The sequence below is a fragment of the Phalacrocorax aristotelis genome, chromosome 7, assembly GCF_949628215.1.
Source record: "Phalacrocorax aristotelis chromosome 7, bGulAri2.1, whole genome shotgun sequence".
Classification (NCBI taxonomy): domain Eukaryota; kingdom Metazoa; phylum Chordata; class Aves; order Suliformes; family Phalacrocoracidae; genus Phalacrocorax; species Phalacrocorax aristotelis.
The window spans coordinates 30724845-30736526 of NC_134282.1; the positions used below are offsets into that span (position 1 = coordinate 30724845).

At 42.4% G+C, this 11682-nt stretch overlaps 1 protein-coding gene across 4 annotated transcripts in view; it reads left to right on the top strand.

Annotated features, from left to right (window-relative positions):
• The window catches only part of PASK (PAS domain containing serine/threonine kinase), a 20764-nt gene extending 10148 nt beyond the window's left edge, over positions 1–10616 (top strand). For 3 of the 4 annotated variants that reach the window (XM_075099663.1, XM_075099662.1, XM_075099664.1), the window contains exons 10-17: positions 420–1303; positions 1972–2153; positions 4024–4194; positions 4967–5092; positions 5728–5862; positions 7351–7550; positions 9043–9176; positions 10200–10616. In XM_075099663.1, the coding sequence (XP_074955764.1) occupies positions 420–1303; positions 1972–2153; positions 4024–4194; positions 4967–5092; positions 5728–5862; positions 7351–7550; positions 9043–9176; positions 10200–10348 (1981 nt within the window). In that variant the 3' untranslated portion in view covers positions 10349–10616. The remainder of the gene's footprint in view (positions 1–419; positions 1304–1971; positions 2154–4023; positions 4195–4966; positions 5093–5727; positions 5863–7350; positions 7551–9042; positions 9177–10199) is intronic. The other variant, XM_075099665.1, reaches the window with a different exon arrangement.
• Positions 10617–11682: the final 1066 nt, after the last annotated feature.

Consider the following 11682-nt stretch of genomic DNA (forward strand, 5'->3'; position numbering starts at 1 on the left):
CAGCTGATGGGCTGTCAGCCCACCATAGAGAGCCTTGCCGTGAAACCTGGCTTGACAGAGTCAGAGGAGTGGAACAGTGCAGAAGGGTGGGAACTGCAGGATCAAATAATTCTCAAAAGATGCTCTCTGTAAGGCTCTCTCTCCACATCATCTGATTCAGAATAGTTGGATTTAGTTCAGAACATGAAGATTCCAGTACGAAGCAGTGATAGTGCAGTATCTGGTGCATCTGAGACTCAAAATGCCAGTGAGACTAGTATCTTGCCTAACCAATTACAAGCTCATTAGCAAGACTTTAAGGAAGGAAATTGTCAGCAGATCTATAGGTTACCATATGAAATGCTGGAGTATCAGCACTCCAGTGATGCCTGGGGACAAGCTTCTTTAGTAAATGTTGCCTGGTTGCCTGTTTCTTCTAGGCTAGAACACAATCTAGATACTGCATCCTATGACCCAATTAAGCTGCCTTCTGATGTTACTTGTGACTCATGTGGAACACCAACAATAGATGAGCCATGGTCTGGGACAACGCTGGACAGCAGACGAGACTTTCAAAGCCACATGGTTACAGGGCAGTTGTCAAAAACAAACTTGATGTGTAATGCAAAACATTCCAGTCTTGAGCACATTGTCACTGAAAATTGCCTGCTAAATGATTCTTCATCCTTCTTTGCAAATGAAGGAAATAGTACCCATAATGTTTGCTCAGGAAATAAAATGGGTTGCCATGCTTCTGCGCCAGGAGTTGCTACAGCCTCTGAAGATGTTAAAGAATCAGACGCTGAGCTGAACTGTATTTGCTCTGGTCTTGAGGTACTGGGTCTGAATGTTGGAGTCAAGAGGGATTCAGATAATTGTTTAGGTATTACTGCAGCCCTTGTAGGAGTATCCTCCTCTAATGCAGTGGACTCAGCTGTAGACAATACGCTAAGACAGAAGAACAGTGCCTTTTCAACTGGGCAAGAAAAGCAGCAGTTGAACGGTGTTGCCATAGAGGATGGGTCTGTGTGGCTGGCCTCCCAAAGTCACTTAGAAAACTCTGAAGAACCCTCCAAAGCATTTCTTGAGAAGCCTGATATTCTTGCAGAGGCTGGTGGGGACAACATCAACAGAAACCCACTGAAAAACAAAGGTAGTCCTGAAGAAGACTGTCTTTTGCATGGGCAGCAAAATATGGAGAAAAAAGTAACATCGACCCCAGTGAAACAAGGAGGAGGGCTGAATCCGGCAGCTTCTTTGACCTTGGAGATCCTGGAAGGCAGCTACACTGGGAATTGCTGTCACAGAGATGGTTCACAGTTAAGTAAGTTAAACTTATTTCTCCCCTTCCCAAAACTCTTATCGGGATGCTCTTTTTCACCCACATTTTTGCAGAAGGCAGACAATTCTGGTTGGAACCTCACAGTAGAGAGGAAGGAAGAAGCTGTAGCATCTAGAAAAAAAGTGGTATTTAAGTCTACTCAGAGGATATTGGAAAAGCAGGTGGTATAAAATACAAAGTTACTAAGAAATTAATCCAGACTGAATAGTCAGAAATATTCTTAAAACACAGTTAAAAGATTTGAACCTGATAACTTCTGAACAGAGCATACGAACTCCATTGTAAAACTTGTATCTAAATTGTGTAATGGGATGTGTGTCATTCACTCCTTCAGCTGGATTCTGTGGTTTGTTGTAAAAAAATCCCCATTTTTATGTAATTTAGAATAACAATGTGAAATTAATAATCACAACTGGACACTGGCAGAAGTTTCTGCCGGGGGTGGGAACTATGGAGGTAGCTGCCAGGTATGTCTAGAATAGCTGTGCTTTTGTCAGTCCCTCTGATGATTCCTTACTAAGTAGGTGTTCCCCAAATGAATAATGGAGGAATTCACTTCAAGAGCTCAGAATTTTGTCCTAAAATTTCTGTGGTCTCATTCACACTCAAGTTTCATTCTACCATTTTAACTTCCTCACCTGTTTCTACAGGTATACTCTTTGAAGTGAAACGTGTAGAACTGCAGGACCCTGCCATACTTTTCTGTGTCTGGGTGGTGAAAGACTTTCTACAGAGCCAGAAGGAAGCTGTAGCAAAGGCTCAGCTTTTGCTCTCCAGTCTAGTAAGCTCTGCCCAGTCTATTGGAGATCTTTCTACACATAGTCTCGGAGAAGTAAGAAATTCTAGCATTGATAATATTGAGCATTTTTCTGCTTATTTGACTACTAAGCTGAAGCTAAAGTCAGAAAGGTTTTCAGTTTAAAACAATGTCATGAGGTGGTGGGTGGGTATTGCTGTTTCTTTGTTTCCCTATTTTTAAGTCAAAATAAATGTTTCTTTGCTGTAAAAAGGACAATTGCTGTTCTGCAGCATTTCTGGTGGTGTGTGTTCGGCTTAGTGTAGTTACCTTTCCAGTCTGAACAATGAAAGCACCTAACTTTAAAGTTGTTCTTAGGCTGGTTTAAATACATCTACAACAGAGGTTTGCACCAGTGTGGTGAGATTAATTTTAAATCAATGTAATCACACTGGCACCAATGACACAACATTATGAAAAAAGGAAATAACTAGGCTGAAAACTTTCAGTGACTGACTTGTGTCAGCAAAAGAAAATGGGAGTTTTCTGAGATGCTGCATTCAGGATGGTGTATAGAAAACTAACTGCATAGCTGTCAGTGCCATAAAACCTGAACACAGAACTGCTCAGGCCTGCTTTTCGGTTAGTAGTGGGATGTAAAACTGACAGTACTTTGACCAAGGTTGTAGAGGAAAATACTATCTTTGATCAACTGAAATAGGTAATGGTGATCTTCCCTTGAGTAAATGTATGCATCCCCTAGGTCTTTACATAGCTGGATTTTATGATGACCTTAACAGAGAAGTACATACATATTTAGATATCACATGTAACATGTATAGTAGTGACAGTTCCAAACCACAGGAGACTAAGCTGCTCTTTATTGAAATGTACTGCAGATTAGACATGTAGTTTCCCTCCCCTACCTCACCTTTAATCAATGATCTGGGAGATAAAGTAGATACTCGAGTGAAAGCTTAGCTATTAGCAAAACTTGTGATTTGGAATATTTTTATGAGACCTTTGAGAGCTGAGTAATAAGGTGACTCTTGTTTTACTTTTAGAAAATCATGTTCCACATACATGCATGTGTGTTGAAATACAAGCAGTTTTGACCATTTAATGTATAACTCCAAATTTCACTATTCAAAACAAATGCCCCTGTGAGATGTGTTGTGTTTCCTCTCAGTATGGAATACTGTGTATGTCACAAAGATGCTCTGTTATAGTGCATTTTAGATACCATCTTTGGCAGAGAAACCTAATAATCATGAGACAAACAACCCCAGGTCTTATCCTCAGAGAAAGAAAAACCTCTGTTGTGTTTAATTTCTCATGCAGTCTTGCAGGCCTTGGTAGGAATGCATGTGATGTTTCTACCAGGGATTTTTACTGGGGTGTTAAAATTTCCGGGGGCATGCCTTGAACTTGTTTGCTCTTCATGTCTGCTAAGAGACCAACCTACAGAACTAAAATGCTATCTTACCAGAAAGTTTGGTTAACACTGGTAGTTTAATATCTTTTATAACTAACAAATAGAAATCAGCACCTTTTTAGTTCTTTCCATCTAGAATACACTTACCTGGAAAAATTACAATGTTTAAAGTAACCTACTTTTTATTCATCAAATAAAACTGTCATTTGGTGATAGACCGAACTCATTTTCCTACTCACGTAGAGAGTTTTGTGCAAGCACCTAAGGTGCATATGCTTCTGGGTTTTTTTACCTTTCTCTGAATTAAGCTGTATTTTTAGCTGCTGAGAGCTGACTGTTGACTTAAATTACCTTGAATGGTGATGGTTACATCAACATACAGTTCTTGCTATCAGAAACAAAGGTCACTCCTTCTAGCTATTCTTGCAGGTGTATAATTTCTTTTCAGTATTTACTTCATTTTATAAACATTATTCTGGGGATTGCTCATTTTTTCCTTGCCTTTTTTTTTTTTTTTTTATCTGTACCTAGGCCATCAGATCAACTTCACTTTTTGAGAATTCCCAAAGAGCTGAAGAAGAGCTTGAAGGATTAAGGGCATGTGAGGGAGAATATGCAAAAAATTACAACACACTCAGTCTTATTGGCAAAGGATCTTTTGGCTTTGTCTGGACTGCCAGGGGCAAGAAAGATGACCAGGAGGTTAAATATTTCTTTTAGATCTACATTGCAATAATTATTTAAGATGAAAACTGAAGGGTTAGAGCGTTCGTATTCCCTCAACACTACACTATTAAAAGCTGCTATTTGGTAGTTTGAGGTTTTCCTTTGTTTAAACAGAAATCTGAAATCACTAACCTCATGGAAACAGGACAGCAAAATGTTTGTATTGATGTAGTATATGAACTGTTACCCGAGACAACAGGTGCAGAATGAGACTGACCATGAAGCTAATTTAACCTCTTGAACGCAGTATACATTAAGCTTAACAGACTAGAGGTTTTAGTCTTCCATTACTAAAGAGAATGACACTCCCAAGTCTTCATCGTGCCAAGACTCAAGAATGTGGAGCAGACATGTTGAGATTATGGGATCCCCTCCTTTACCAGCAGAAGTATTTTGGGTGATGAGAGGCAAGTTCTGGGGCTTCTCTGATGGATGTTAAGTGCTTATTTCCCTCTGCTGTACCCCGATGCCAGAAGTCACCACCGCTGTAACTGGGTTGATAAGAGAGCTGGCATTTGCAATTCAGAGCATTGATAAAAAGAAAATAAATATATTCCATTTCTGTGCATTGTTTGGCTTCTAGGACTAAATTAGTTTAAATATGTTTAAAGATACTACAAGCAATGCATAATGGGTTACCTCTGTCCTTCTAGTAATATGATTCACTAACATTTTTCCTGGAAATTAACTTAACAAACACTTAAAGCCATGCTTTTGCAGGTGATGCTGAATGTTGTTGTCTGTGTAGGTTGTCGTAAAGTTCATCTGGAAGGAGAGGGTACTTGAGGACTGCTGGGTAGATGATCCTGATCTGGGGAGAGTTACTCAAGAAATTGCAATCCTCTTGAAACTGAAGCACCCCAGTATCATTAAGGTACAGTGAACTTGCAGCGAATGTGGTTTGAATTGCATCACATGCTTCCTTTGAATACTTGGTGTCTCATGTTCCTCTTCAGGAGTGAGGAAGTGTCCTGTATTAAATCTACGTTTTCAGGAAAAAAGGAACCTAACTATCCTGCTTTGTTTTGGAGGGTGTGTTACAGCAGACCGTGGCTTGCTTCGACACCTTTACCCCAAACAATTGATGTAAACATAGATCTGAATGTGTGACTCTTAACAGAAAAAAAGCCTATCCATTATTTTAAGATGATAGGATGCATATCTAGGAAATGCGATGTCACATCTGAATGTGTACTAGTTCAGTAAATGATCTGGATACCTATCTTGATTCCTGTTCTTTGTGCTGGGGTTGTTGGTTTTGGTTTTGTTTGGGGTTTTTTGTGTTTTTTTTTCCCCAGACACAGAATTCCTCTTGGTTTTAATTCTGCTCTCAGTTTTAACTATGCTCTCTTTTCAAGAAACATTTGTGCTCAGTGAAATGAGACTTCAAAGATTATGATATACATTGATTAAATCTCCAAGAAGAGAGCAGTGTTTGTTTTTTTTTTAAAAAAAAAAAAAGGCAATTTGAGGATGAAGCACGTGACTGAAAAAGTCTGTTATTTATAGGTGCTGGATGTATTTGAAAATGAATACTTCTTCCAGCTGGTGATGGAGAAGCATGGGCCTGGTCTGGATCTCTTTTCATTCATTGATAATCAGCCCAACTTGGATGAGCCATTAGCGAGCTATATATTCAGACAGGTGAGAGCTGGGAATGTGCAGTTGCTACATGTAGGTAAGATTTGACTCAAAAGAATTACTGGCTACTCAGCAGGCATGCTGAATGAGAGTCATGCTCAATATCAGCAGAACTTTTCCTCATTATTCTGTAGGGCTGATTTCTAGCAAACTGAAATGCAGAAACCTTTTTAAGGTTTACTTAGAAACCTGTGACCAAAAAATCTTTACAGGACCTTGCTTCATATGAGGATTTCCTACAAAGCCACTGCCTCTCAGCTGCAGTTGTAGCAGCACACGAGACATCACAAGGATGGCCATTCATGCAGCAGTCATGTTTCTTCTGCGGGAGGAGGAAAGTGCACAGAAGTTGCCCCAAGCCTCACTAGAAGTCACACTTTCACTTAGATCAACACTTGTTTTAGATTGGTTATGGGGATAAAGGGCTCTCATCTTTTTAAGGATTTTAAAATAAAGAAATTAGCTTGGATTTTAATGTGGCATAATGCAGAATAATTCAAAGTAGTTTACTGTGAGTCAGGAGCTTGCCTGAGAGCTGAATTGTCCTTTGTTCATTGAGTTAACCACAACAGCAGTCCCCAAGTAATTCCCCCTCACATGTTTTTCAGTAAATTCCTTGCTCTAAGCTATGCAGGAATTACTCTGCATGTGGTAACCCACTGCTGTGTCCATACTCCCCTCACCTGGGGTGCTGATGGGAGATGGTAGCCAAAGTGATGCACCTTTGCTGTGTCTGCTGTGTAGTGTGCATTCACAAATTGCAGTCTAGTGTCCCTTGAGACTCCCTTTTCCTAAACCAACCTTGAGTTTATAGGGATTCTTTGTTACTTCACGCCGGTACAGTATTCCTCTGCAGAGGGAGCTTTGTATTATAAATAGAAACTCTTCTCCCTCAGCCATCTGCTTTTCTTGCTCAAATGTATTGTGGTAGAGATCACGATTGTCTCCAAGGTGATATAATTCTGATGCTGTTCTTAATTAGGGTACTATAGCATGAATCGTGCAGGAAGAAGAATGGAATTTAGGAGTGACTATATTACTTATCCCAAACTTCATTTAATGCTTTGTCATCCTGCAGTATTGGAGGCACACAGTAATATCCTTCTAGAGAAATCAAAGGACCCTCCAAGTGAAGCTGGGATAAAAATAGAGTAACCTGCGGGATTTTAACAGTAAGATCTGATGCTTCTAACAAAAAAAAAACCACCCAGCACATTGTGACTATAGCATGCCATCTTCCTGCACATTTGTGAGGGGAAAGCAGCAAAGGATTTTTTTAAGTCTGTCTCCCAAGAGCACTGTAACACCCACTGCAGGAATGCTGACAGACAACTCTGAGTCCATTTCCAGTTACCAAAATTAGGATCTATATCTTGTTTATATAGCATCAAAACAAGCCAAAATGTGGCTATCGGAACTCTGTGATGCCATGTAGATTACCCAGAAGGATGCCTCTGTGTACTAATACCTAGTTCTTTCCTCCTCTTTCAGCTTGTGTCAGCTGTGGCATATCTCCACTGTAGAAACATCCTTCACAGAGATATCAAGGATGAAAACGTTGTCATTGCTGAAGATTTCACAATCAAATTAGTGGACTTTGGTTCAGCTGCCTACCTGGAACCCAGCAAATTGTTTTATACCTTCTGTGGGACAATTGAATACTGCTCACCAGAAGTGCTGTCTGGCAAACCGTATGTCACCCTCTGAAAAGTAACTTTTTTGTCCATCACACCAAAAAAAATGGGTGTGTGGAGCTGGAATAGAGAAGCCAAGCTGCTTTGCTATGGGTACTCTGCTAGGGTATCTAACCCCAGAAAACTGCAGCGAGATTGAGGGCACTTCAATGACAGAAATTGCTTGTAAAGGTTTAAATGCATATAAAGTAGGGCACTGCAGAGACAGACGTTATTTGTAAAGGTTGGAATACATATGAAATTGTTACTGATGAAGTCTGTTGACAGGCTTTCTTATTCTGGTCAGAAGTTTTGCAAAACCTTGCACTAATGTCTGTCCTACTGCAGAGTCGAGTCCAAGAACAAGCCTATGATTTTAATTTTCAGCCTGGTCTGGCTGTTGTGAGGCTGGTCTGGATGAGTTGTGTTGTGACTCAAATGTGTCCTTTTTCCTTAATCTTTCATGAAGTGTACATTAGCTTGCTAACCTTCTCTTCATACCTGTAGATGAACCCACTGACATCTCTCTACTAAAAGCTGCTCTTTTAGAGAGGTGGTATAAGCAAGTGTTGCTGTATAGCATCTGCCCCTTTCCATGTCTGTTTTGTAATTCCCCCACTCTCATCCTCTCTGTTCCCTTCCTTCCTACTTGCTTCCCTGTATGAATTGTTGCCGTTTGATCATTGTTCATCTCCCCATTGATTTTTGTGCTCCACCAGACTCAAGAGCTCTTCCCTCACAGCTTGCTGCTCTCTTGGATGTGCTGCCCAAATCTTAGCTGTCTTTTCCCTGTTCTCTCCTTCTCTGAATGCTCTTTACCTAAAGGCTGGCAGTCTCATACCTGCTCCTGGAGGGAAGCCTTACCATCACAGGGTGGTAAACAGTAATTGTACATGCAAGTATGTTGCTCTCATTTTGCGGCTGTTTTCATGGGACCTTCAGGCAGCTCCTCCTAACGGGGTAGGGGGTGAAAAGCTATGCCAGGAGGAGAGGAAATCTCTGCTGGGAACTAGATGGAAGGTGAAGCAGCACTGCCTTGGGAATTCAGCCTGTTACTGTGTGAAGAAGCTGTCCCTTTTCCTCAGATAAAATCTAGATACTTAATATTTATTTCCAGATAACTTTCATTTTGATTTTGAAAGGGATGGGAGGGGGCAAATGGGATTCCACTGACATGTCTGATCTTCTGTTTAAATATTTACTTGATAGTTTTGGCTTTTGGTGAAGAAGGAGTTCTCTTGTCACCAGCTTACACATGTGGAAGTCTAGGTGCATATCATACATACTCATCAACTGAAATTGGTTGGCTGTTCTTTGGTTGTTTTTCTTTCATGGAGAAGGATAATACAGACTTCTCAAAGAGATGCGAGAACCTTATCAGAATTCTCACGAACGTCCTACGTTAAAAATTAGAAATAACGGCTATCGACACCTCTTTTTAATTTTTACTTTCTTTAGCACACAATTACATATTTGCAACCTGAGTTTATGCAAGTTTACCTCTGCATAGGTACCACGGCCCTGAGCTGGAGATGTGGTCACTGGGTGTCACCCTTTATACCCTAGTCTTTGGAGAGAATCCCTTCTGTGAGCTGGAGGAGACCATGGCAGCCATCCTGAATCCTCCACGGCCTGTGTCAAAAGGTGAATTTTTCCTGTTTGCTTTTCTAAAGGAGTAGATCTCTTGGGAAAGTATGAGCAGCACTTATTCCCCAGAAATAGAGGGGAAGACTGGAAAAAATGCTTCCAAATTCATTCTGTGAAGATTTTAAAAGTTGCTCACAGAAGCACAGTTATCCGAGGTATCCTTTTCAGGTAAGTTCTGCAGCTCTTCATGCCTATGATGAATACAGCTCTCTGCTATATGATTAGTTTCAAATTCCAGGCCTCCCATTGATTACGATGACCCAACCTATCAGCTTGTCAAGCTTCAGTGAGGTTTATACCTGAGAAAACCAGAATAAATAACACCTGATGGGAAGGTTCACTCTAGCAGAAAACTTTAAGATCAGTAATGGCACTCATGTAACTCTAACCCAAGTTTTATCTCACATGAACTATTGCCAATCCATGCCATGTCACTTTTGGGAGGGACGATGATGTGTTAATTTAGAATTTCTGAATTAATTGTGTGGCTTGACCTGACAGGAAAAACACATTGGCCTTGTTTTTCTGTTGGAGGCATAGAAAACTAATGGCATGTCAGGCTAAAGAGATCTTTATTGACAATTTCTGTGGGGTCCTTAGGAGCACAGTGTTTATAAGGCTTCAGGGTGCTGCAATTGCCTGGTAAATTCTGGAAGCTTTCCCTGAATCCCGAGTGCACTTTTAGTCGCAGATCAAACACCGCATGGCTGCAGGACAAGTCTGGGCTTGGAAACAGCGAGTCAGGGTTGCCTCTGTGGCATTTGCTTCTACATCTGTCCTCCTCGGTGTCATAACTCTGCGCTTAGCTCTGTTTTCACAGCCTCAAAATCTCAGATCATTCCCAGAGCTGTGTGCATGCGCACATGTGACTAAGACTGTGGGAGAACAGTACTGCACAGGGAATTAATGGGGAGAATTTGTAATTAAAATCTACATTCTTTGAATATAAACCATATCTTGCATTCCCAGCATGCCTGAAATACAGGCTGAGCCATTCGTCTTACTGCTCTCTCACCCCAGGTCTCATGAATCTCATCGCTGGGCTTTTGCATCCTGTTCCAGAGCAGCGCATGACTCTGGTAATGTTAGTAGAGCATCACTGGCTGAAGCAGCCAGTGAACCTGGGTGACTATACCTGGGAAGAGGTATACACCTCTGCTGAGATATGAGTCTCATGTCTGAGGCAGGTGAGATGTTGCTCTGAAGGCTTTCTCCTCCACCTGCCGCCCACCAAGCACACAAGAATGATTTGTAAGAGAAGACCAAGCTGTGGATAGCAAGATACTTCTCATTAGGAGGTCATCTGCTGATGCACAAATGCGCTCAGTTTGAAGATATGCATGTCCTCCCGCAGGACGTGTGGTTCACCCCTTGCACTTTGTCTTTCTCCCTAAAAAGCAGCAAATAAAGGAATGGTTCTGGCGACTGCACACATGGACACAGGCTCCTAGCTCCTCATGTGGAGACCGAGCCATGCTTGAATACTCCCAACCGTGAGCATGCAGATCCCCGCTGGCAAGAAGCAGTGGCTGTGGAGTGCCAGGGCCAGGGTCTGGGGCACTGCAGCCATCCTGCTGTGCAGCATGAGCCCCTTCCCACGGAACGATAGCTCCCCTGCTGTGGGATGCATACTGTCACTCTTATATATAGTTTCACTCTTTCTGAAAAGTGATCATTTTTGTGGGTCACAAAAATGATCCGAGGGATGGAGCACCTCTCCTATGACAACAGGCTGAGAGTTGGGGTTGTTCAGCCTGGAGAAGGCTGAGGGGAGACCTTATCCCTTATCACAGCCTTTTAGTACTTGAAGGGGGACTAGAGGAAAGATGGGGTCAATCTTTTTAGCAAGGCCTGTTGTGACAGGACAAGGGGGAACGGTTTTGAACTAAAGGAGGGTAGAATTTTTTACAATGAGGGTGGTGAAGCACTGGAATGGGTTGCCCAGAGAGGCTGTGGAGGCCCCATCCCTAGAGACAATCAAGCTCGGGCTGGATGCAGCTCTGAACAACCTGATCTAATTGGGGATGTCCCTGCTCAGTGCTGGGGGTTTGGAAGAGACGGCCTCTAAAGGTCCCTTCCAACCCAAAGCATTCTGTGATTCTATGAATGAATACACACCTTTGGCTGGGTTGCCTGCCTGCTGCCTGGCATTTGGGAATTGTGTCCCTTTTGGGAGTGTTTTGACCTGTTTGGCACAAAGTGAATCGCACAGTGTCGGGGGCCCTTTCCTTTTGGTCGGTGTCCTCTCCCTATCCAGGGAAAGAGTCCTTGATTTTGATGAGACGAAGACATTGGAAAGAAAAACCAGCTCCAGCAAAGGGCATTTCAACCCACTCGCAAGGCTGAGGCAGGGCGGACTCGACCTCCGCGCTGGGGGGGCGTCAGGGCCGCTGCCTCCCGTACCTCCCCGGGGCTCGGCCTGCCCCGGCTCCCGCCGGGGCTGTGAGAGTGCGGCCGGCGGCGCCCCGGCCCTGCCTGCAGCGGCACCGGGAGGGGGAGCGCG